The 22979-nt window shown below is 56.4% G+C and overlaps 2 protein-coding genes across 11 annotated transcripts in view; one reads left to right on the top strand and one right to left on the bottom strand.

The window, feature by feature from the left end:
- FARP2 (FERM, ARH/RhoGEF and pleckstrin domain protein 2) overlaps positions 1-8970 on the top strand; it is a 142002-nt gene extending 133032 nt beyond the window's left edge. For all 5 annotated transcript variants that reach the window (XM_058436407.1, XM_032761258.2, XM_058436406.1 and 2 more), the window contains 6 exons: positions 4091-4173; positions 5135-5253; positions 5592-5752; positions 7013-7120; positions 7372-7523; positions 8131-8970. In XM_058436407.1, the coding sequence (XP_058292390.1) occupies positions 4091-4173; positions 5135-5253; positions 5592-5752; positions 7013-7120; positions 7372-7523; positions 8131-8248 (741 nt within the window). In that variant the 3' untranslated portion in view covers positions 8249-8970. The remainder of the gene's footprint in view (positions 1-4090; positions 4174-5134; positions 5254-5591; positions 5753-7012; positions 7121-7371; positions 7524-8130) is intronic.
- Positions 8971-9144: 174 nt separating this feature from the next.
- Positions 9145-22527, bottom strand: STK25 (serine/threonine kinase 25). Of its 6 annotated transcripts, XM_032761304.2 has the most exons (12): positions 21932-22008; positions 17990-18048; positions 15461-15691; positions 14725-14781; positions 14160-14268; positions 13257-13414; positions 12985-13170; positions 12635-12780; positions 12231-12345; positions 11755-11826; positions 10527-10663; positions 9145-9831 (listed from the first exon to the last, which is right to left on the bottom strand). In XM_032761304.2, exons 4-12 carry the CDS (start codon positions 14758-14760, stop codon positions 9792-9794), a joined length of 999 nt encoding a protein of 332 aa, XP_032617195.1. In that variant the 5' UTR covers positions 14761-14781; positions 15461-15691; positions 17990-18048; positions 21932-22008; the 3' UTR covers positions 9145-9791. The 6 variants fall into 6 exon arrangements, with proteins under 6 accessions (XP_032617195.1, XP_058292420.1, XP_058292411.1 ...); XM_058436437.1 differs by lacking the exons at positions 17990-18048; positions 21932-22008 and adding an exon at positions 22366-22527; XM_058436428.1 differs by lacking the exon at positions 17990-18048 and having other exon boundaries at positions 21932-22269.
- Between the last annotated feature and the right edge of the window lie 452 nt (positions 22528-22979).

The following is a 22979-nucleotide window of genomic DNA, read 5'->3' as shown; positions in this document are numbered from 1 at the left end:
GAGTCCTTCCTCCCCCCAGTGGGGTCCTCCCTCCCTGGGGTCCTCTTCCCCTGTTCTTTCTTCAAGGGTCTTGTCCCTCTGCACTGCCTCCTCCTGACAATGAGCACCAAAACCCTCAGGCAGGTGTTTGTAAAATTTAATTCCACTTTTCAGGCCCTCAGCAAGAAGAGGTCAGTTTGAATTAGCTCATCTGCTACCACTGGAAGCAGACCCCATTTGTTTTAAAGTATACTTTTTAAAATTACACCTTTATTGTGGAAAAAAATAATTGAAAGTATAAGATAGAAATCACTTATCACTGGCCAGGCGCTGTGGCTCACGCCTGTAATGCCAGCACTTTAGGAGGTCAAGATGGTAGGATCGCTTGAAGCTGAGAGTTTGAGACCTGCCTGGGGAATATGGCGAAGCCAAATCTCCAAAAATCTTTTTTTTTTTTTTTTTTTTAAATTAGCTGGGCAAAAGTGGCGTGTGCCTGTAGTCCCAGCTACTTGGGAGGCTGAGGTGGGAGAATCACTTAAGCCCAGGAGGTCAAGGCTGTAGTGAGCCGTGATTGCACCACTGCACTCCAGCCCCAGTGACAGAGTGAGACCTCGTCTCAAAAAAAAAAAAAAAACCCACAGGAAAAAAAAAAAAAAGAAAAAGAACTCTCTCATCATTGTACCACTCAGCAGTGGTGGCTGCAGGCATCTGCTGCACAGTTGCCATCACCCACGGGCTGTTTTGTCAGGGCACTGGTTTTCCTTTCCTTTCACAGCAGCCCCAGTTCACTTAACTAGTCACCTATCACTGGATGCTTGGCTGTGGCTGGTTGTTGAGGACTGTAACATTGTTGGGTCTCTGTCTTTCTGCACATCCTTAATTATGTCCTTCAGATCAATTCCAAAATGTAGATTTGTCTGAGCAAAGGTGTTTACGGCCTTGGGCACTCCTGCTAAATTGCTGTTGGAGCACCTGCGCCAGCTGACCTTCCCACCTGCAGGAGCTAGGTCTAAACATGCATCTTTCCCTCCACCATGGAAAGCGCTAGGCACCTGTCTCTCTTACTCTTCCCAAGTCGGTAAGGTAAGCAGCCCCGTCGAGCAGCCCCATCGTTTCACTTTGCATCCCTGTGGACTGTCGGTGAGGCCAGCCTCGTCCCTGTGTCCTGGAATTCCGTGCTTTTCCTCTCGGGAATCACTCAGTGTGCTGGTCACTCTGGTCTCCATTGGTCTGTGAGTTTTTTGTACACATTAGTGAAATGTTTATATGATAAGAATGCTCACCAACACTATTAAGTCATAAATTATTTTCTCAGTAACTGCCTTGTTACTTTGCCTGCAATTTAGTTTTACCTTGTAGAATTTAAACTCCATCTTGATGGGTTGTGTTTCTCTTACTCTAGAATGGCATCCGGCACATATAGGGAACCCAGCAAATACTTGTTGAAGGTGTGAATTGAAACAAACACTCCTGAACTTACGATGGGGCTATGTCCTGATAAACCCATTGTAAGAGGAAAATATCATAGTCAAAAATGCATTTAACAGGGCACGGTGGCTCACATCTGTAATCCCAGCACTTTGGGAGGCTGAGGTGGGCAAATCACCTGAGGTCAGGAGTTTGAGACCAGCCTGGCCAACAGGGTGAAACCCCGTCTCTACTAAAAATACAAAAATTAGCCATGCATGGTGGTGGGCACCTGTAGTCCCAACTACTCAGGAGGCTAAGCACAAGAATCACTTGAACCTGGGAGGCGGAGGTTGCAGTGAGCCAAGATCACACCACTGCACTCCAGCCTGGGTGACAGAGCAAGACTCCGTCTCAAAAAAAAAAAAAAAAAAGAAAATGCATTTAATACACTTAACCTCTCTGATGTCATAGCTTAGCCTAGCCTATTTTTTTTTTTTTTGAGATGGAGTCTCGCTCTGTCACCCAGGCTGGAGTGCAGTGGTGCCATCTTGGCTCACTGCAAGCTCCACCTCCCGGGTTCACGCCATTCTCCTGCCTCAGCCTCTCCGAGTAGCTGGGACTACAGGCGCCCGCCACCACGCCTGGCTAATTTTTTGTATTTTTTAGTAGAGACGGGGTTTCACTGTGTTAGGCAGGATGGTCTCGATCTCCTGACCTCGTGATCCACCCGCCTCAGCCTCCCAGAGTGCTGGGATTACAGGTGTGAGCCAGCCTAGCCTACTCTAAATGTGCTCAGAACATACATTAGCTTACAGTTGGGCAAAATCATCTAACATGAAGCCTATTTTATAACAAAGTGTTGAATATCTCACATAATTTATTGAATACCAAACTGGAAGTGAAAAACAGAATGGTTGTATGGGCACTTCAAGTTGTTTCTACTGAATGCTTACCACTTTCACACCATCATAAAGTTGAAAAATCAGGGCCTATCAGGGTCAGCTCTGGCTGTCTTTTCCTTGAGGGTTTCTATCCTTTGTATGGGCTCAGGAAGTTCTTCCCCATGCCAATATTATATTGGCACCTTTTAATGGTTTCATTTTTCTCATTTAATTAATCTCACTAGAATTTCTTTTTTGCTTTTTTGAGTTTTTTGTTGTTGTTGTTGTTTTGTTTTTGAGATGGAGTCTTGCTCTGTCGCCCAGGCTGGAGTGCCCAGGCACGATCTCGGCTCACTGCAAACTCCGCCTCCCAGGTTCATGCCATTCTCCTGCCTCAGCCTCCCAAGCAGCTGGAACTACAGGTGGCTAATTTTTTGTATTTTTAGTAGAGACGGGGTTTCACCATGTTAGCCAGGATGGTCTCGATCTCCTGACCTTGTGATCCGCCCGCCTCGGCCCCCCAAAGTGCTGGGATTACAGGTGTGAGCTACTGCGCCCAGCCTAGAATTTGTTTTGATAGATATTAGATTGAGAAGTAACATTTCTCCCCATTATTTGTTGAATCCTTCATTTTCTCACTGATTTCAGACTCTTTATCAAATGGAAGCCTTTGTCTTTGCACTCGAGTTCTTTCTGGGCATTCTGCTCCATTCCTGTCTGCCCAGCATCAGTCCACTCTCTCTAGTTAGTGGTGTCATATGAGATAGTCACTGTTTGGTGAACACATGCCATCCCTTATTCTGCCTCCTTTTAAAAAATGTTCTTTGCTATTCTCAAGCATTTAATTCTTCCAAGTAATCTTTTAAGTCACTGGACAAATTCCTTCCAAAAACACCATGGAGATTTCAGTTGAAATTGCATTAAATTTTTGTGTTAACTTACGGGAAGACTAACATCTGGACAATGTTTTGCCTGCCCTTGCTTATGTTGATTCGGATTTTTGATGTCAAGTGAGAGGCTTGGTTGGTTTATCAGGCTCTGCACAGGGAAGCTGCCCATTTTGTGGAGTTGTTGGTAACTGGCTGGTCCTGGGGACAGAGAACTGGCCCTTGTTCCTGACTGTTAAGGGAAGGATGATGGCTCTTGGCTTGAAAAGATCATCTTTATCATGTTGACACAGTTTCCTTCTGTTTCTAAGAGGTATTATCAGAAATAACACCTTGGATTTTGGCAAAGGCATTTTCAGCATGTAAAGAATTGATCTCCCTTTTTCTCTTTGACTTCTGATAGGATGAATGTTATCAATCAGCTTTCTAATGCCGAACGATCCTTGCATTCCCAAAACAACCTTACTTGATCATGGGACAATTCCTTGTATGTGCTTTTAGATTAGATTTGGTAATATTTTATTTTGGAATCATTTCATCTAACCACATAATTAAAATTAATCTGCAGTGGGTTTTCTTTGAATCTAGCTCTGTTAGGTTTTGGTCTTTGGTTCATAAATGAATTGTCCAACTCCCTTTTGGATAATGAAAATGCTCAACATTTTTTCCTTTGCTTGATTTTCAGCTAATAGTGCTGGACCCCCCGGTGAGTATTTGGGTGCCCTCTGGCCCATGGCTCACCCCCTGGGGTGCAGCTGCCATGGCGCAGGGATACCAGTGTCCTCCTTGGCCTTTTGTAGTCTGTGTGCACTTGGACAGCACTGGGCTTCCAAGCCCCACCTAGCATTGCCAGCAGTCACCTTGTGTCCTGCTCAGGCTTAGGCTGTCAGTTCCTTTTGGCCTCAAGACTTGGACCTTTTCTTCCACCCACAGGCGGAAGAAAGTGATAACGAGTGGTCTGTTCCACACTGTTTCACCATCTACACGGCTCAGAAAACAATCGTGGTGGCAGCCAGGTAAGGGTCTTCCATGTCTCCATCCTGAGCAGCCCTGGATGGAGGGGTGGGGACTTCCTCGCCATGGCCTCTGAGTCCTCTGAGCTGTGAGAGGCCATGTAGCCTTATAGGGTTGTGCCGCCTTTGACTCTGAGCTCTGCTTCCAAGTTATGCAACCAAAGGAGCATCCTCGCCCTTGTCAGGGGCAGGGCTGCTTGCCAACCCTGACAACACCCCACAAGTGGCAGGCCCCAGTGCTGTGGAGCTGCTCCCTCTGCCCTCCGGTTCACAGTGCCTCCAAAGACGGGGTGGGTGAGTGGGCAGGCTCGTGTGGTCTCCCAGGGCACAGGCGCTTCCCCAACCCTCACGTCAAGAAGTACCAGCAGCTAGTGGTCAAAGCCCCAACAGAGCAGCTTACACCCAGCCCAGCCAAACACTGCCTCCCAGTCCCAGTGTGGTATGGACTCACATGAGGCAGACCAGGCTATGGCACAGAAGCAAGTGGAAACAGCTCCCTCCTCCCCAAATAAGATCAACAGAAGGATGACACTGAGCTCATTTGGTGGCCGGGATGCAGGGGCCCCTGCATGGTCACCAGCACCACACTGTGCTCTGTGAGGAGTCTCAGCTCCGACTCTGCAGCGCCCTGGCCAGCATCAGAGCACAGGGCACTCAGTTCCCACCAGGAAATGTTCACTTGATCGTGAACCAGGACCAATCTTGCATTTCAGCATCAGAGATGTAGAGAACATCATTTCAGGAACAAATACCCCTGCAGACCCCCTGTTCTAGGACCGGGGCCCTGCCCTGGCCCCCCCAACCCTGTCACAGCACCCTAGGGGTCAGGCTGATGCAGGTCCCTCCCAGCTCTCCTCCCTGCTGGTCTCGCTGGAGGGGACACGTTTCCCAGTCCTCTCACCAGGCAGGACAAAGCAGAATGTGGGAGAACAGGTGCCCTGACAGCTTGCCCTCCTCCCCGCAGCACTCGGCTGGAGAAAGAGAAGTGGATGCTCGACCTGAACTCCGCGATCCAAGCAGCCAAGAGTGGCAGTGACACGGCCCCTGCACTGCCAGGCAGCACTGTGTGTACTCGTCCCCCCAGTGAGTGCTGGCCATGACCCCCCAGGAGACCTCCACTACATCTAAGGAGGCTTTTTCTGGAAACTGTTTTCCTTGGTCCCCATTGGCCCGCTAAGCTCCCACACAATCCCCTTCCACAAGGTATGTTCCAGGCTACGCTTCATGCCTGGGCGGGAAGAGGTGTCAATCGGGCTGCTCTGGCAGAAGCACCTGTGGTTTTGCTCTCAGCCAGCAGGTGGCCTAGCACCAAGGGCTCCCCATTTCCCCAGGGCCACCCGAGAGGAACCCAAGGGGTGGAAGTATCTGGCAAGCAGAGGCCGCAAGGGGTTCCCCCTGAGACACTGCTGACTTCTCCCCAGGATCCCCCAACGAGGTATCTCTGGAGCAGGAGTCAGATGACGCTCGGGGTGCCCGCAGCTCCCTGGAAGGGCATGGCCAGCACCGGGTCAACACCACAATGCACGTGTGCTGGTACCGGAACACCAGCGTGTCCAGGGCAGACCACAGTGCAGCTGTCGAGGTACGACCGCAAGTACCGCCTCAGTGCATCTGGAATGTTCCCGGCTGTCTCTGCACTTGGCTGCTGAGGAAGGGACCTCAGGAGGGTACCAGCAGGCAGGCTTGGCCCCAGAGGACTGCCTCTTACTCTCCTCTTGGTAGAAGTCGGTATGGAAAGTGCCCCTCATCCAGTCAAACCCTCTTTGAAAAGGGTGTTTCAGGTCTGGTGTCTGATGAAGTCCAGCAGGCAGGGCGTGTCCTCAGGGCCTGGAGCTGGTGTGTAGTAGATCTGAGAAAAGCCCTCCCAGACACATCCCCTGCAGCCCCCCTCCCAGTGCCTCCAAAACCCTTCACCTCGGGCTTGGAGCTGGGGAGGCTTTGCCCAGGCGCCCTGCCATAGAGGGTGGTCAGCCCTATCTCACTGCAAATGCCACTGTGGGTCGCCAGGTTCCTCAGCCTGGTGCCCCCACACCCTTCCCTAAGCCTGCTCTTACTCCACCCAGAGCTCTTGTCCTTCTTGCTGTCTCCCCATAATTCACCCCAGCCACAATCTGCTGGGCAGGGGCTCAGGAGCTACCCCAGCACCCCAGTGAGGGGGCTGAGCCCGAGCCTCTCCCCTGATGACCCTGGGTAGGTCAGGGTGCAGCAGGTCCCTGACCTGGGTCCACCAGCTTATGGCCAGCTCAGGACACCTGAGATCTGAGCAGAGTCCTAGCCAGGCCCGCTCCCCCATCTTAGAGTGCAACCCCTGAACGCCACCCTGAAGGCGGGAGGCTCATGTGAGCCCCGTGAGCCCAGCCACTCCAGCGCTAAAGCCATGCCTAATCCTGGCAGGATAGATGCCACGTGCTTAGGGATGGGGCTGCAGTGGGGCATCTTGTGTGTGCCTTTACTTGCCTCTCCTTCACCCATTATTTTAAAGAACCTTCCAGACTTGGCTCAGTGTACTGTCTCTTAAGGTATCATCTTCTCTCTTCTGGCTGTTGGATGGGTTTGTGGATGCTAGTTACTGAACACTGACTTTATTATGCACAGGGAAAGGGAACTCACTTTACTTGGTGCCTGGAATGTCACTCTGGGTTTTTAACATGCTTCTGTTGGACTTACGTACTGATAAAGCTGCTGTTCATAGCAGTCCAGAGGTAAAATCAAGGCCTCAGCTGGAGAAAGCATGCAGGTGGTTAGTCTTGGGGAGCAAACCCACTCCCACAAGGCCCCAGGGAGATGGGGCAGGGGGTCCTGGGTGCTGGTTAATGCACCTGCACTTTTCCTTTATTGACAGAACCAGCTTTCAGGATATCTGCTAAGAAAGTTCAAAAACAGTCATGGCTGGCAGAAGCTCTGGGTCGTCTTTACCAACTTCTGTTTGTTCTTCTACAAAACTCATCAGGTACTGGAGTTTCACTGGCGCCCAATGCAGGTGATGCTGGCAGACACTTACCCTGCTCACCTGTGTCCCTTTTGTATTTTGGTTCTGCCCTCCCATGCTTTGCCCACACACCCTGTGCTGTGTGAACAGGGAAACTGGCTCCCTTGGACCGTGGGCATTTGTACGTGCCACTGTTGTGCAGGTAGCAGAGAAATGGACACTCCCTGCGGCAACCCAGCCCCTGGAACCCGTGTCCCTATGCTGTCTTCCAGGATGACTACCCACTGGCCAGCCTCCCACTGCTGGGCTACAGCGTGAGCATCCCCAGCGAGGCCGATGGCATACACAAAGACTATGTTTTCAAGCTCCAGTTCAAATCCCATGTCTACTTCTTCCGGGCTGAAAGCAAGTACACATTTGAAAGGTAATTTTGCAGGAGGCAGCCCTGGTCAGCTACCGAGGCTTAACTGGGGCCCCAAGGAACATCAATGTCTCCTGAGCTCCCGTTTCTACTCATGGGGGTGGAGGCAAGTTTTCTGGGCCCTGGAAAGGAAGGGCTGAGCAGTGCTTCCAGCATTTCCAAAAAACAGAAATGCTTTTTTTTTTTTTTTGAGATGGAGTCTTCCTCTGTCACTCAGGCTTGGAGTGCAGTGGTACAATCATCTTGGCTCACTATAAAACCTGCACCTCCAGGGTTCAAGCGATTCTTCTGCCTCAGCCTCCTGAGTGAGTAACTGAGATTACAGGCATGCGCGCCACGCCGCCTGGCTAATTTTTGTATTTTTAGTAGAGACAGGGTTTCACCATGTTGGCCAGGCTGGACTCGAACTCCTGACCTCCAGTGATCCATCTGCCTCAGCCTCCCAAAGTGCTGGGATTACAGGCGTGAGCCACCACACCAGGTTTCTAAAAACCCAGCCCCAGGTTTTTAACCCTTCTTTTGTCCTGCTTGTCCCGTATCCTGGGTTGTTCTTGGGACAGTGTCTGAGCACAAGCTGGCTCACTGGTCTGACGGCCGCCCTCTCCTCCAGGTGGATGGAGGTGATCCAGGGGGCCAGCAGCTCAGCCGGGAGGACTCCAAGCATCGTGCAGGACGGCCCCCAACCCTCCTCAAGGCTGGGGGGGATGGTCAGGGGGAAGGAGGAATGACGCTCAACCTGCCCAGGTTTGGACACAACTACAAAGAACAGTAGGACACAGAGGTGGCCTCTGTCCTGAGGCTTCTCAACAGATGGGAAGTGGCTGTGGTCTCACTGGATCCCCACTGGCACCAACAGTGTGGGTGGGCCTCATGTAACATCTAGGAGGGGCTTCATCCCCCCACCCAAGACCTAGTGCATGCCGGCAGCTATGTGGGGCCCTGGGAAAAATGTGCGGGTCTTCAGCGCGGAGCCTCTCAAGCCACAGCCCCCAGGCCCCTGGCTCAAAGACGCAGACAAGGCCTGAGCAGAGCTCTGGGCATCGCACCAAAGCCTGGGCACACCCTGCCTCTCTCCCCAGAGCAGGGTCCCTGCTGAGGACTGGCCTAGAGCAAGCACTGGAAAAAGAGGCCCTGCCATACACCCTGCATACCCACTGCCAGGACCCTTTCAGACAAGCGTGGCACAGCCATGCTGACCTTCCATCTGGTGAACCAAGTGGCAGCCCCAGGGGCCTGCCCTGCAGGTCACAGCTAAACAAGTCTGGCAGAAGCCACGCTTGTTCCCCATGTACCTCTGGAGAAGCAGAAACCAAAGTCCCCCTGTGCCCTGGGAGGGTGGGGTCCTCTAATTTATTAGTGCCCAGCATTCCTTCCAACGGGAAGTAGACAGGCGACTGCTTTGTTCACACACATTTGATGATTAAAAATAAACAGCATCTCCCTACCTGCATTCTCCTCTGCCTGCTCTGTTCTTCTTCCAGTGGGCCAAGCAGAGCCCAGGAATCAGTCACAGGGAAGTTTCGAAGCGGGGCTGGGCTGCAGTCTCTGCGTGCTGTGATGAGGACTTGGGACCAGAGACGCAGCAGCCCTGCATGGCCCAGGCCCCACCACACACACCTGCATGTCTCCAAGTCAGGTCTTTATTGAAAGTGGCAGGGGCCTCTCAGTGTTCTATGAAAACTAACATATTAACCTCAGAATATTTCAGGAAACAAGTAAATTCAATATTCTTAAAAAACAAAACATTCTGGATGACACAAGTACTTATGAGCAGACACAGTACCTGATCCAACACCACCACAAGGCAAATCTATGGCCATCATGGGCCCTGGGAGGACAGCGGCCAGGACACTTCTCTGGGGGCTGCCCTGTTGCCTCTCCCCACCTCATGGGAAGAGGAGGCAGAGCTGCCCTGATAGTTGCTCTGCGTCTTGGTCTGAGCGGCCATAGGGCTGTGTGAGTCTGCAGAAGACCCAGGCGTAGCTCATGAGGGCCACACCAGCTGCTGGAGCCCCCGTGAGCTCTACTGCTGGGCCAGGAGAGGGAGGAGGGCAGTGGGCATATAGAACAGCATCCCCGATGTGCAGAACAGCACACTGCAGGGGTGGAAGGAGACGGTGACCTGGTGACCTGGCATGTGAGGCCCACAGGATCTGATGTGTCCCCGCAGGCACGACACAGCACAGGGCACCTTCCAAGTCAGCACAGTTCTTATGGAGCTCAGAACAAAAACAAAGGACCTTCTGTCCCCTATCTGAACAGCAGCACACTTCAGCGGGTGGATGTCAGGTGGTTTCTGTTGTGTGAAAACCTGCAGAGAGAAGAGCCCACTGCTGTGTGCGTGCACCTCTGTGCCCAGGCTCCTGACGGCCTCTTGGGTGTGCAGTCTGCGGTGACAGCCCTGACAAGCCACTGCACCATGTGGGTCTGAAGGTGTCCCCAATGCACAGGGTCTCAGCAGCAGCACTGACTGGCCCAGACCCCACCCCCAGAGCTGCTGCCCAGGGGTGCCAGGAAGGGGTCCCTGTGTGTGGACCAGGACTTGGCACATCTGCCGGCGGCATGGTGGTTGGACCCTAAGTCCGTTGAGCGGTGGAGGGCCCAGCATCTGTCCTGCCCTGTCTCTTTGCTAAGGACTCGAGTCAGCACAGGGGCAGCTCTGACATTTTGCCACCAGCGTGTCAGAGTAGCTCCCGGGAGCCACCAGGTGGAGGGCAGAGGCCAGCTGAGGACAGCCATGTGGCCACTGAGGCCGGGACCCTGAGACGCTGCCTCAGACACTTACACTGGAAAGGCCCTGCCCACTCTCTCCAGCCCCAAAGTCTCCATGGCCCTGTGAGCTGGGTCCAAACAAGGAAGAGGATGCCACGCTGCCCCTCCCCAGAGTGAAGCGAACACATGTAGTGCCAAATGCAGCTACACCCACGAGTGAGCACTGGACCTCACCCCACGTCCAGCTTCTTGGTGGGGGTGCTCTCCCCGACCCTATGGCACAGCTGCCCTCACCTCTGCACTCGCTCCACCAGGTGCACCATCAGCTTGTCTGAGATGCCGGGGCAGGACTCCTCGGCCAGGCTGAAGGCGTTCTCCAGCTCCTCCAGCGCACCCACGCTCCCGCCACTCTGCTTGTGCTTCTCTTTGAGCTGTGAAAAGACCACCACGCCTGACCCTGGACCCGAGGACAGGCCTTCAGGGAACCCGCTCCTTTGCTCAGCCAGACTCATGCTGGAGGCCTTCAGGGCCTTCGCCTAGGACCCACACCCGAGAGCCCTTCAGCAAGCCGGGAAGTGAGGTGGCCCAAGGAAGCCTCTGCCCCTGCCCTGCCAATGGGGACCCTAGTGGTCCTTTCCCACAGCCCCTACCCTCCCTCTACACTCCAGGGAATCTCGGACCTCGGTTCTCAGGAGGGGACCAGATGGCTTCCTCCCAGCTGAGGGTCATGGAAGCCATTGAATGGGTCTAATCAGACCCAAAAACACGACGCCCAGAAACTCCCAAAGCACAACCAGGCCCAGATCTGACCTCCATCAGGACACCAGCATCTGAGCCTCCTGTCACCTCCAGCCACCTGACCGGGTATCACCCACCCTCCGGGGGCTGTGGCTAGATCAGCAGGCTGCCCAGGACCTGGGCCTGAGTGGCTGCTTCCCGCTGGGGCCTCCACATGGGCTGGAGCCAATGTCCCTCGACTGTGCTCCACCCTTTGCCATCCTCAGGCAGGCTCTGCTGTCACCACCTCTCACCCACATCCTCCATCCTCCCTCCCCAGGCTCCAGGTGGGGCTCCTGGAGGGCACACCTGGGCCCAAGCCCACTGGCCACGCCCTGGGCACAGAGGTCCTGGCTGCATCACATTTCTGAGGATGGTGCTGACTGCCCATCAGCAGGTGACGCTGATGCAGGGTCACGTGACTAACCAGGGCGGCACCTGCCCTGGGATGGACCCCCGACTAAACCTTCTCTGCTTTCTCTATAGAAGGGTCATCTGTGTTTGCACCTGAAGAAAAAAAAAGTCACCCTAGGAACCCAGAGAACCTTGGCAGGTCTGGGAGTACAAAAGGAGTCATTGTAGCAGATTCTGCTCCTTCCACTCAGAAAACGCAGCCCATAATCAGCTGCAGGAAAGCTGGAAGCTGAAACCGCCCCACGGTGCTGTGAGGGAGACATCTCCGTGGAACAGTGTCCCAGCCTCGTCCCTGGCGGGACTCCAGGCCCAGCCCCAGCCCCAACCTCACCTCTCCGAAGACGGGCCGGACCAGCGTGGACAGGCACTGGGATCTCGGCTGCCTCTTGACAGGCTCCGCAGGCTGCAAAGGAAGTGGAGGCCCAGGGTGAGCAGGGCACTGCAGGCGACAGGCAGGGCACTCCCATCCCTGCCCAGGCTCTAGCCTTGAAGAGACAGAGGCTGGGAGCAGCCTGTCGGGGCACACATCCAGGGCCGGCCCGAAAACCATCAAGCCACCCAGAGGGCCTGACTCTGGGGGCCTGCGACTCCCACCCTCTCCTCACAAACTTGGCTCCGAACAGGCCATCTTCCCGGCACGTGCTGGGGCTCGGGGTCTCCACACCAGGCCCAGTGCCACAGTGGGCTTCAGACCACCCCTGCCTTTCCCAAGCTCCAGACACTGGGTGGACAAAGCTGGGTCCCACACCCAGCCCACCCCACGGCCCCAGGGGTGCACAGAGGGCAAAGGCCAGGCCAGGAACAGACCTTCTGTGAGCCGTGCAGGGCCGTCCCCTTGTGAAGCTTGCTGTGTGGACTCGGCCGGATGGTAGGGGGGAACGTCCAGATGGGGCCCTGCTCCCCGTCCTCCGCCTCGCCGTCACTGAAGAGGATGAGGAGTTGCCAGGGCCAGTGGGAAGACGGCCAGGAGGCATGAGGGCCTCAGGGCACACCTCACAGCCAAGGGAAACCCGACGTACCGGACGGGGCTCTGCCAGGCCACGGGGTCCAGCTGATGCCTCAGCAGGCCCTGTCCTGCAGCGTTGAGGGGGTCCCTGCCCAACACTATATCTGGTCACCCTCACCCCCAGGGCCCACGCCCCTGCTTCTGGAGTGGGGACCACCCACGTCACAGCACCTAGGGTCACCATGAGGATAAACCAGGTCCCTACATGTCAGAGTCCTCAGAGCTGGACTCCTCGCCATGCCCCTCTGACTTCCAGCGCTTGTAGCGGTCGATGAGCTCCGTGAGGAAGGAGGTCTTCTTGGTGTAGCGTGTGATGAACTTGTGCTTCAGGAGCTCCTTGGCTGTGGGCCGCTGCAGGGGGTCCGGGGAACACTAGTCACTGGGCCCAGCCAAGCTCTGCCTCAGGGAAGCAAACGTGAAGCAGCCTGGACCGGGGCGGGTCCTCACAGCTACAAGGCTGGTGGGCCTAGGCCTCCGGGCTGTGCTGCCCACCCCAAGCGAATGCCCTCCCTCCATATCCCATCTAGAAGGGGCCGGGCCAGAGGCGGGCCTTACGAAGCGGGGGTCCTTGTTGAGGCAGGCCTCCACGAACTCCTTGAAGGGCTTGCTGTGCTGGCCCTCTAGCGTGGGTGGGCTGTTCTTGGGAATCAGGAACAGGACGCGCATGGGGTGGAGGTCAGAGTTCGGAGGCTCCCCCTTGGCCAGCTCAATGGCTGTGATCCCCAGAGACCAGATGTCAGCCTGGACAGAACACAAGGACTGTCACTGCCCTGAGCACCCGAGCCAGGCGTGGTGCCCGCATCCCCCCGCCCGCCTGCTGCACCCACCTTGAAGTCGTAGGCCGACTGCTTGATGACCTCAGGCGCCATCCAGAAGGGGGTGCCCACGAATGTGTTCCTCTTGATCTGCGTGTCTGTGAGCTGCCCTGCTACCCCAAAGTCCGCCAGCTTCACATCCCCCTGCTCCGAGAGTAGCACGTTGGCAGCTGCTCGACACAGGACAGGCAGGCGTCATCCCAGGCTCCACGTGGCTCCACCCAGGGCCCCCTGAGAAGGGCCAGGGTACCATCCACCTGGCCTCCTAGGGCACAGCAGGGCTGTCCTCAGGACCTCAGCCCTCCTTGCCACTCTCAAACCCAGGGCCACCTAGGGCCACAGGGGCACTGCCAGCAGGAGCCCAAGGGCTCCACTCCGAGCTCCAGGGCTCCTCCTGCATTTGGCTTTTACAACAAATCCCAACAACAAGCGACTTCATCCACTGGGGGCTACCGCAGAGGTGACCCTGACCAAGGGTGTGGCCAACACGGGCCTGCCAGGAAGCCCCTTGCTCCACCAGAATCGTCCCTACATGACAGAGATGGCTCAGTGTCGGTGGCAAGTCCCTCCCCGTGGGCTGGCCCAGCCTCGCATCTGCTCTGAGCAGGGCCAGACCACATGCTGGGGCTACTCAATTCTACACTTGCTGTTGTGCCGTGAGCCACAGGGAACCAACAACTCCAGCTAAGTGTGGCCCTTTCCTACGCTCGGTCCACAGCTGGTTTCCTCGCGTACAAGGAAACTGTTACAAGCAGTATCTTCTGGAAATGAAGCGAGACAGGACTGCTCAGTTTCAGGGTGGCCACAGGGTTCTCTATACTCCAGACCCTGGGCACCATTAGCCACTTGCCCCTCACAGGCCCCGGCCTCTCTAAGGTCAGTGGGGTCGAGAGCCACATCCACCCCCAGCAGGACCTTTGATGTCTCGGTGGATCTTGCGTTCGGAGTGCAGATAATCCAGGCCCTTCAGAATCTCCCGCAGGATCGTGGCAATGTACGTCTCCTCCAGGGGACCTGGTTTAAGCTGGAGAGGAAGGTGGGACAGCAGGGCCTCAGCTCCTGTCCCAGGCCCAATGCCTGAGTTCGCCGCCTCGCTGACAGGGGAGGGCTGTCCCTGCAGATAGCTGGAGGCTTCATGTTCCTTTACTTCTCAAACAGAACTAAGTTTCAGATGGGAGTGGGGTGGTGGAGGCTCTTTCTAAAGCATATAAACCAGCCTCACCTTACTGTCATGTAACAGAAAAAGAGGCTTCCAGCCATCTCCCAGCAGGCCTGCCCCCTCTACTCCCACAGGCCAGGACCCCTTTCAGCACCAACTGGGCAGACGTGCGGATGGCAGTTCATTTTTGCTTTAGACGATTCCTAATTAACACCTAACGTGCCATGACACCAGACAAGAGGTGGCCCCTGGAGCCCATGAGTCTGAGGGGCAGGGGACTCGGACACTGCAGACCCCCCACTGCCATGGCCTATGGCTCACCAAGTCCAGTGCTGAGCCGCCACCCAGGTACTCCATGATGATCCACAGCTTGGTGCTCTGGGACCGGAGACAAACCCATCAGCGTTTGGCAGCAGGAGGAAGGGCATGCTCCAGGGTGGGAGTCACAGGCCAGAGTCAGCCAGGGCCCAGGCCCCACTGGTCCCATCCCTGCCAAGAACCCTGAGCAGGAAAGGGCTCTCTCGGCCTTGCCCATCTCCCCTCCTGCCACACCACCGCTACAGGTGCTCAGAGGACGGACTGAGTACACAGAGCAGCGGCTGAGTCCACTTCACCAAGACCCCATCAAAAACCAGGCTGCTGATCCAGTCCTACAAGGCTGGGAAGAGGGCATGGCTGGCAAGCACGTGACTCAACACACCCATCATCCTCCTGGGCAGGATGGCCACAGCGTTCCCTACACCCCAGATCCTGGCACCACCAGCCACCTGCTCCTCACAGGCCCACTCACCACTGCCAGCAGGGGCCCCCCAGAGTGCTCCTAGCAGCGCCCTCACTGCCTTACCACAGGCAGGCAAGTGGGTCCCAGTGGCCATTTAGAGCCAACTGACCCTCGTGGACCCTGCTCACACCCTGCCTGCCCAGGGCAATTTCCTAGAGGGCATGCACTGAACTGTCAAGGCCACCTTGCACCCTCTGGCATGTCACTCAGTCCCTCTGACATGGAAGGGGGCCAGGCACAGCACCAGCAGGGTCCCCACCTCCCCCCAACAGGCACCTTTAGGTAGGAGCCAAAGTAGCGGGTGATGTAGGGGCTGTCGCACTGGCTGAGGACGGTGATCTCCTGCTGGATGTCCTCGATCTCATCCTCAGCCTCTTCCAGGTCAATGATCTTGATGGCCACCACCTCCTTCGTGTGGTTATCGATGCCCTTGTAGACCTCCCCAAATGAGCCCTTGCCAATGCGGTCGAGCTTGGTGAACAGCTCTTCAGGGTCCACTCGAGAGTGCTGTAGGGCCGGGGGGGACAGAGGGCAGACAACGCCGGTCACGAGAGGCGGGGGACAGGCAGAGGCTGCCCTGCTGGGGAGGAAGGGACCTGTAGGGAAGAGGGAGTCCGAGGGAGCGCACCTCAATTCTTCTCTGGTTTCTTCCTTTATCCCTTTGTGTTCAAAAACTAAACTTGGCCAGGCGCGGTGGCTCACGCCTGTAATTCCAGCACTTTGGGATGCTGAGGCAGGTGGATCACTTGAGGTCAGGAGTTCGAGACCAGCCTGGCCAGCATGGTGAAACCCCATCTCTAATAAAAATACAAAAAAATTAGCTGGGCGTGGTGGCTCATGCCTGTAATCCCAGCTACTTGGGAGGCTGAGGCAGGAGAATTGCTTGAACCCGGGAGGCGGAGGTTGCAGTGAGCCAAGACCACACCATTGCACTCCAACCTGGGCAACAAGAACCAAACTCCATTAAAAAAAAAAAGCCTAAACTGAACTTTCCATGCAAGGGAAAAAGTCCCCAGAAAGTATAAAGAGGCCAAGCCAACTCAATGAACCCTGCTGGAAACAGGAGCCTTAGGTGATGACACGGCATGAAGGTTGCCTCATCTAACCCTAACAACATGCCAGCCCCATGAGAGATGTTAATAGGTTAATGGCCCCTGGGGGTGAGGGGGGGATTTGGGAGCTCGCTCTTAATTTGCTATAAATTTGAAACTACTAAAAAATAAACTCATCAGGCCAGGCTTGGTACTGCACACCTGAAATCCCAGTACTCTGGGAGGCCAAGGCAGGTGGATCACCTGAAGTCAGTAGTTCGCAACCAGCCTGACTAACATGGTAAAACCCCATCTCTACTAAATACAAAAAAAATTAGCCGGGCGTGGTTGCGCATGCCTGTGATCCGAGCTACTTGAGAGTCCAAGACAGAAGAATCACTTGAACCAGGGAGGCGGAGGCTGCAGTGAGCCAAGATCGCACCATCGCACTCCAGCCTGGGCAACAAGAGCGAAACTATGTCTCAAAAAAATAAAAAAAAATTTTTAAAAAAGAAAAAAACTCATCAAAAACAAAAAACCTCAGTATGTGTTAACCAAGTTCTCCTTCACTCCTGAAAGTCACATATTTAGAAAGGGCTTCCCTCACCCCTACGTTAAGTCCTCCTGACAGCTACACTAGCGCGGAGTTAGAAACTGATGCTTTCTTGGTGCAGAAAGCTGCCTCACACAGTCCTCAGATTTAAAGAAGCAATGCCTGAAAGCTTCGGAGCCACTGGTGTGGAAGGTGCCTGGTCTGTGGCCCAGGCCCAGAGTCCAGGGAAAGCCAGCAGAGGTGTGTACTCAAGCCTCGACCCTTTTTAAAATTTTTTTGAGATGGCTGCTCGCTCTGTCACCCAGGCTGGAGTGTAGTGGCGCAATCTTGGCTCACTGCAACCTCTGCCTCCTGAGTTCAAGCGATTCTTCTGCTTCAGCCTCCCGAGTAGCTGGAATTACAGGCATGCACCACCACCCCCAGTTAATTTTTTGTATTTTTAGTAGAGGTAAGGTTTCACCATGTTGGCCAGGCTGGTCTTGAACTGACTTCAGGTGATCTGCCCACCTCAGCCTCCCAAAGTGCTGGGATTACAGGCGTGAGCCACCACGCACAGCCCCTCCCCCAACAACATCAAGGGTCTTGATGCCAATTTAGTGTGGCAGAGCATAAAAAGGCAAAACGGGCCGGGCGCGGTGGCTCACACCTGTAATCCCAACACTTTGGGAGGCCGAGGCGGGCAGATCACGCGGTCAGGAGATGGAGACCATCCTGGCTAACACGATGAAACCCCGTCTCTCCTAAAAAATACAAAAAATTAGCCGGGCGTGGTGGTGGGCACCTGCAGCACCAGCTACTCGGGAGGCTGAGGCAGGAGAATGGCATGAACCCAGGAGGTGGAGATCGTGCCACTGCACTCTAGCCTGGGTGACAGAGCAAGACTCTGTCTCAAAAAAAAAAAAAAAGGCAAAACGACTAATTATGCCACAAAAACACTGAAGACAGGACAGGTCCGTGGGCGGGGGTGCCCTCCACGTTCCTGGGCCTGGGGAGACCGTGCCCTCCAAGAAGGATGGGGTACACCACACACAGCCCTCACACTCACCCCCTGGACACTTGTGTGCTGGGTCCACCCCAGGCCTAAGCCCAGCAGAGGAGCTGGTTGAAGCCAACTGGACATTGCACCAGCCTGAGGCAACATTTCCGTGTGAAACTGCCAATTAGCTGACCTCCCAGGGTTTCTAACCAGGAGGGTGGAAGGGGCGGCACACAGGCCCACACCTTGAAACTTGCTGCTGCACATCCCTTTTTGAGCGCCAGACCCCGAGGTGACAGGAACTCTGGGGAAGGAAAGGCAGTTAGGGGAGGGCCAGAGGCCACCTAACCTTTCCCTGCAAGGCTGGCTTGTCAGAGCATGGGGGTGTGCAGGTGGCCTCCATGCAGCAGCTAGAGCAGGCCAGCTGCGGTGTACACACAGACCCTTGCTTAGCCCAAAGGTCTGGCCAGTTGAGACAGCTGGTCGAGTCAAAAGTGACCTTTCTCATTCTCCCATCAGTACAGCAGCCAGTACCCATGGAGGAAACGGCAGGGGGTGCCTTGAGCCCACCTGCTACCAGGAGTCCCCAAAGCCAAGGTCAAGAAACTCGGCAGAATAGAGAGAGCTGAGTACTGCCTGGGGTCACTCCGGTCGTGCTGGCCAAGGTGAGCTGTGTCTGCCCCCAGCCCCACCACTGCTGCTGACCATGTGTTCTAAAGAGAAGCCAGGAAAAATTCAAAGCTGACAAGTCACAGGTGCGCAGCTGTCTCCAGGTTGGGGGTGGGTGGCACAGATGAGGTCAGAACCAGCCCCTATCTGAAAGGAAAGTCAACCCAGAACATGCGATCTTTTCTTTTTTTGAGATGGAGGGTCTCGCTGTGTGCCCAGGCTGGTCTCCTCAGCCTTCTGAGTAGCTGGGACCACAGGTGCATGTCAAAGCATAAGCTCATCAGCCCCCAGGCTGTCATAAGTAAGCAGTCAGTGTTAAAATATCACCCGCCTGCCATAGAGAGCATCATCTCCGTTTCCTCCTTCCTGTTTGCTCCATTTCTGGTGGAGAACCACCCATTCCTAGCCCAGTCCTGGATGCCAGGTGCAGGACAAGGTTAAGAAGCAGCCCGTCTTCTTCTTTTTTTTTTTTTTTTTGAGATAGAGTCTCGCTCTGCTGCCCAGGCTGGAGTGCAGTGGCGTGATCTCGGCTCACTGCAACCTCCGCCTCCCAGGTTAAAGTGATTCTTCCACCTCAGCCTCCCGAGTAGCTGGGCTTACAGGCACCCGCCATCATGCCCCATTATTATTTTTTTGTGTGTGTATTTTTGTAGAGACAGGGTTTCATCATGTTGGCCAGGCTGGTCTCGAACTCCTGACCTCAGGTGATCCGCAGAAGCAGCCCCTCTTCTGCCTGCTCCTCTTCCAGCAGGCCCATCGCCACCTTGTCAAATCCTCCCTGTTTGCTCAGCCCATCAACGCTTACTCAGGGCCCCGGGACGCTACTCCACCAAAGCCATTAGCCTGTAGGCCTGGCCTCAGCCTCAACCCAACCCTGCCCAAGCACCTGGAAAGACCCCAAGGGAGTCCTGGGGATTCCAGGAGGTCTGGTTGGTGCCCTGAGCTTGTGTCCTCCCATCTACTCCTGTCTAAGGTGGCCTAAGAGACGGCCTGGCGAAAGCAGGGCCATGGCCTGGCAGCATTACCCAGCACCACCAGCCCTCCGACTCCCAGAGATCCCTTTCCCACTCTTCAGGCCTCTATGGATGACGCGTCCTCCTGCTCTGCTCTACTTCCTGCTCCCTGCTGAGGCCATGCTGCTCTCCACACAGGGCCTGGAGCTCAATCTGCTCCATCACAGCAGCCCCGGAAGGGAAACCGCTGGGTGGGCACTCAGACCTCTACTGCTTCAGAGCAGGGGAGCACAGTGGACCCCTAAGCCAGAGCCAGGGCTCATCAGCCCAAGCAGAAACTGTGTGACAGGAACCCCCTTGGCTGTGATCCTGGCCCTACAATGACATCGCAGGCCAAGCCAAGGCAAGCCATCCCCACCCCCACCTGGAAGAGAAAGGGTAAGTGGGCCCCTGGCCTGGAGGCCGCGAATCCTCTTTTGGATGCAGCAGCAGCTGTGGCCTGGATGACCACTCAGGCCACTCAGCTGACTCTGGCGGTGGACACCTGTTCTCCACATTAGCCCTGGGGCTGCCAGGCTGGGGCCTCCACTTGCCAATGTGTCTGCTGTCAGTGTTGCCCCACAACACAAGGGGAATGACCCAGCACACATAGCTGAGATGTCCCCAGCTGCCACCTGACAGGCAGCAGCTGAGTGACGATACAGTGCTCTGGCACCCCACAGCCATTCGGGCCCTCCAAGGCCAGGCAGGAACTGGCCAGGTAGAGGGGAAAAGCCTAAGGCAGGAGCACAGGCTATGGGGGGAATGCACCCCACTCTCCCACAAAGGGGCTGCCCCACAGGTCCACAGGACACCTTGGCAACCATCTCAGGAGAAAACCACAGCCCCTCAGGTTTTCTGCCACTATATGAAGTCTCTCATCATCCAGGCTGGGACAAAGGGAACCCTAAAAGGACAAAAGGAGCTTCCTACCTTTGGAATCCCTTCTCCAGTGTGCCCGCACTCCCTTCCCTGGGTCTGATCGCACCAAGAACCAACAGCACAGAGTTACGAGGCACCCCGGAGCTCCAATTTCTCATCCCGTGACCCAAAGGAGTTATTTCTGCAGTTCTTAAAAATAAACTGGCCAAGCGCGGTGGCTCACGCCTGTAATCCCAGCACTTTGGGAGGCCAGGGCAAGCAGATCACCTGAGGTCAGGAGTTTGAGACCTGCCTGACCAACATGGTGAAACTCCGTCTCTACTAAAAATACAAAACTAGCTGGGCATGGTGGCGCATGCCTGTAATCCGAGCTACTTGGGAGGCCGAGACAGAAGAATCGCTTGTACTTGGGAGGCAGAGGGTGCAGTGAGCGGAGATGGCACCATTGCACTCCAGCCTGGGCAACAAAAGCGAAACTCTGTCTAAACAAAATAAAAATAAAATAAACTGGTGGCAGATTCTTCTCCCAGCACCTTAGTCATGTAAGTTACCAGATACAGAATGCCAAAAGCAAATCAGAAGTCTGTTAGCTTAATTCGGCATCAGTCAGCAAGCCCCAGGCCCATCTGTGACCACGCAGGTCCAGGCTGCCTGGCCCAACAGCTACACATGGTGTTCCGGGTCTCTAGGCTGGTCCGGTTTCCTCCAAAGCAGCCCTGACTCCAGTTCCTGCCCCTATGCGAACAGACGCCCTTCCTGTTCCACTGCACGCCCAACTCTCAAGGATTCAGCACATAGGAGTGAACAACGAGGGCCACACATTTTAGCGGCGATTCCAACACCTTAGGCAGAACCAAGGCATCAAGAAGAGCAAAACCGAACACCTAAGATATAAGAAAACCCAGCGGCCGGAGTCAAAAAAGTGGGGAGGGGTAGAGAATGCAAGTCCCCAGGCTCCAGGTTGGCTGTCCCCACCCTCCTTCCCTGGCATGCCCTTTGGCACCACTAAGGGCTCGCTGTAGTGGTTCCCTCCGAGGCTGTTCCACCAGACACTTAAAGGTGGCTCCATAGTGGAAACGACTTCTTTAAAGAAGAAAGATGGGTCTCATGTTCGGGCAACCGGTTCTGCACAGAGCAGCCTTTTCACCCTCCCCTGGGCCAAAGCACACACGTGTTCTCTGCTTTCCCTGCACACCGGCCACTCAGATCTGCTTCTCCACAATCTCAGCCCCTCGGCGCCCGTCAGGGTCTCCCCTACAGCCCCTGCCCAGCCCAACACGGCCAGAATGACCCGTGGCCGAGGCTGAGGCCGCAGTGTGGCCCCTGACCTTCCACTGCCTTCAGATGCTCACATGAGGTTCCCGCCCCGCGCTGGGGGCAGCGCCCTGTCCCTGGGCCGGTGTCTCTTCACGCACCTCCACCGCCCTCGCACAGGCGGAGCCACCAGGGGCTCGGTTTCTAGAGGCCTGCGAGCTTCTGCCACGCAAAACGCCACAGGCACACGGCAGAGCCCCGGGGCCGCCCTGCGCCCACCTCGGGACGGCTCCGCTGGTCGCACGACGCGCGCTCCTCTCTGAACCCCCAGGAGACTCTGGCGCCCCTCGGTGAGAGACCGCTAGTGTCCCTGACCTGCACCCTCCTCACCTGGTTGGCAAATCCCCGGAGGTGAGCCATGGCCGCGCCGCCTCAGACCCTCCGCCGGCAGCCCCAGGAGGCGTCTGGATCCCGCGGAGAGGCGCGGAGCCGGCTAGCTAGCCCCTGCGGCGTCAGTCCACTGCGAGGGACAGCAGGAGCGCTCGGTGCCCAGTTCAGTCATCTGAGACCGAGCTCCGGGACTGCGGGCTCCATGGAGGGGGGGGCCCAGGAGACCCCCAGGCCGCCGGGGCCCCGCCACGCCCGGGCCTAACGCCCAGGCTCCCGGGGGCTCGCCGCCCCTCCCGTCCCCGCCCCCACCTCTTCCGAGGCAGCTTCCTCCCGGTGCCCCCGCCCGGGTGTCCCCGCCACAGAGCCCCGCCCCGGGCCCCTCCCTCTACCCCCTCCCCAATCGCCGCAAGCAACCCGCCCGGCAGCGCGCCCACCTCCACGGGGCTCCATCCCGGCCTCCCCCGGCCCGCTCTGCAGCGCCCGCGAAGGCTCCCACCCACAGCTTCTGTCCGCCCGGGGACCCCGGGCCTCCCAGCCCGCGAAGCAACGGTGGTGGCGGCAGCGACCGGAGAAAGCCCGGAGGCGACGGCGAGGGCGGTGCTCGGCGTCGCGGCCCGCGCACGGCTCTCTGGGACCCCGAGTCCCACCGCCCACTCCGGGCCCGGAAGCCTGCTGGCGTTGGACTACAAGTCCCGGCAGGCCGCGCAGGAGGGGGCGGGGCTCGCATGCGCGCCGCGAGGCTCTCTGGGACCCCGACTCCGGCTCCCGAAAGGTTTGGACTGCGTCTCCCGGCAGGCCGCGCGGCTGGGCGGGCGGGGCACGTGGTCGTTGTCGCGTCGCGCCCTCCCTGGCTCGCCCTCGCAGGCCTTCTGCGTTTGCTGGCGCCTGCCGGGCGTCGTCTCCGACGTTACGGCGGCCGCGCGGCCTCTCCCTTGCTCTGCCCTGCGCAGCCCTGGTCCGAGCCGGCCAGTGAGGCCCGGCGCCCTCCCCGCCTCGCCACGAGGATCCACCGCGGCCGCCCAGGCTTCTAGCCTTGTCCTCACGGCAC

The sequence above is a fragment of the Hylobates moloch genome, unplaced genomic scaffold (assembly GCF_009828535.3).
Source record: "Hylobates moloch isolate HMO894 unplaced genomic scaffold, HMol_V3 SCAFFOLD_1, whole genome shotgun sequence".
NCBI lineage: Eukaryota > Metazoa > Chordata > Mammalia > Primates > Hylobatidae > Hylobates > Hylobates moloch.
This window is presented reverse-complemented; position numbering and strand designations above follow the sequence as displayed.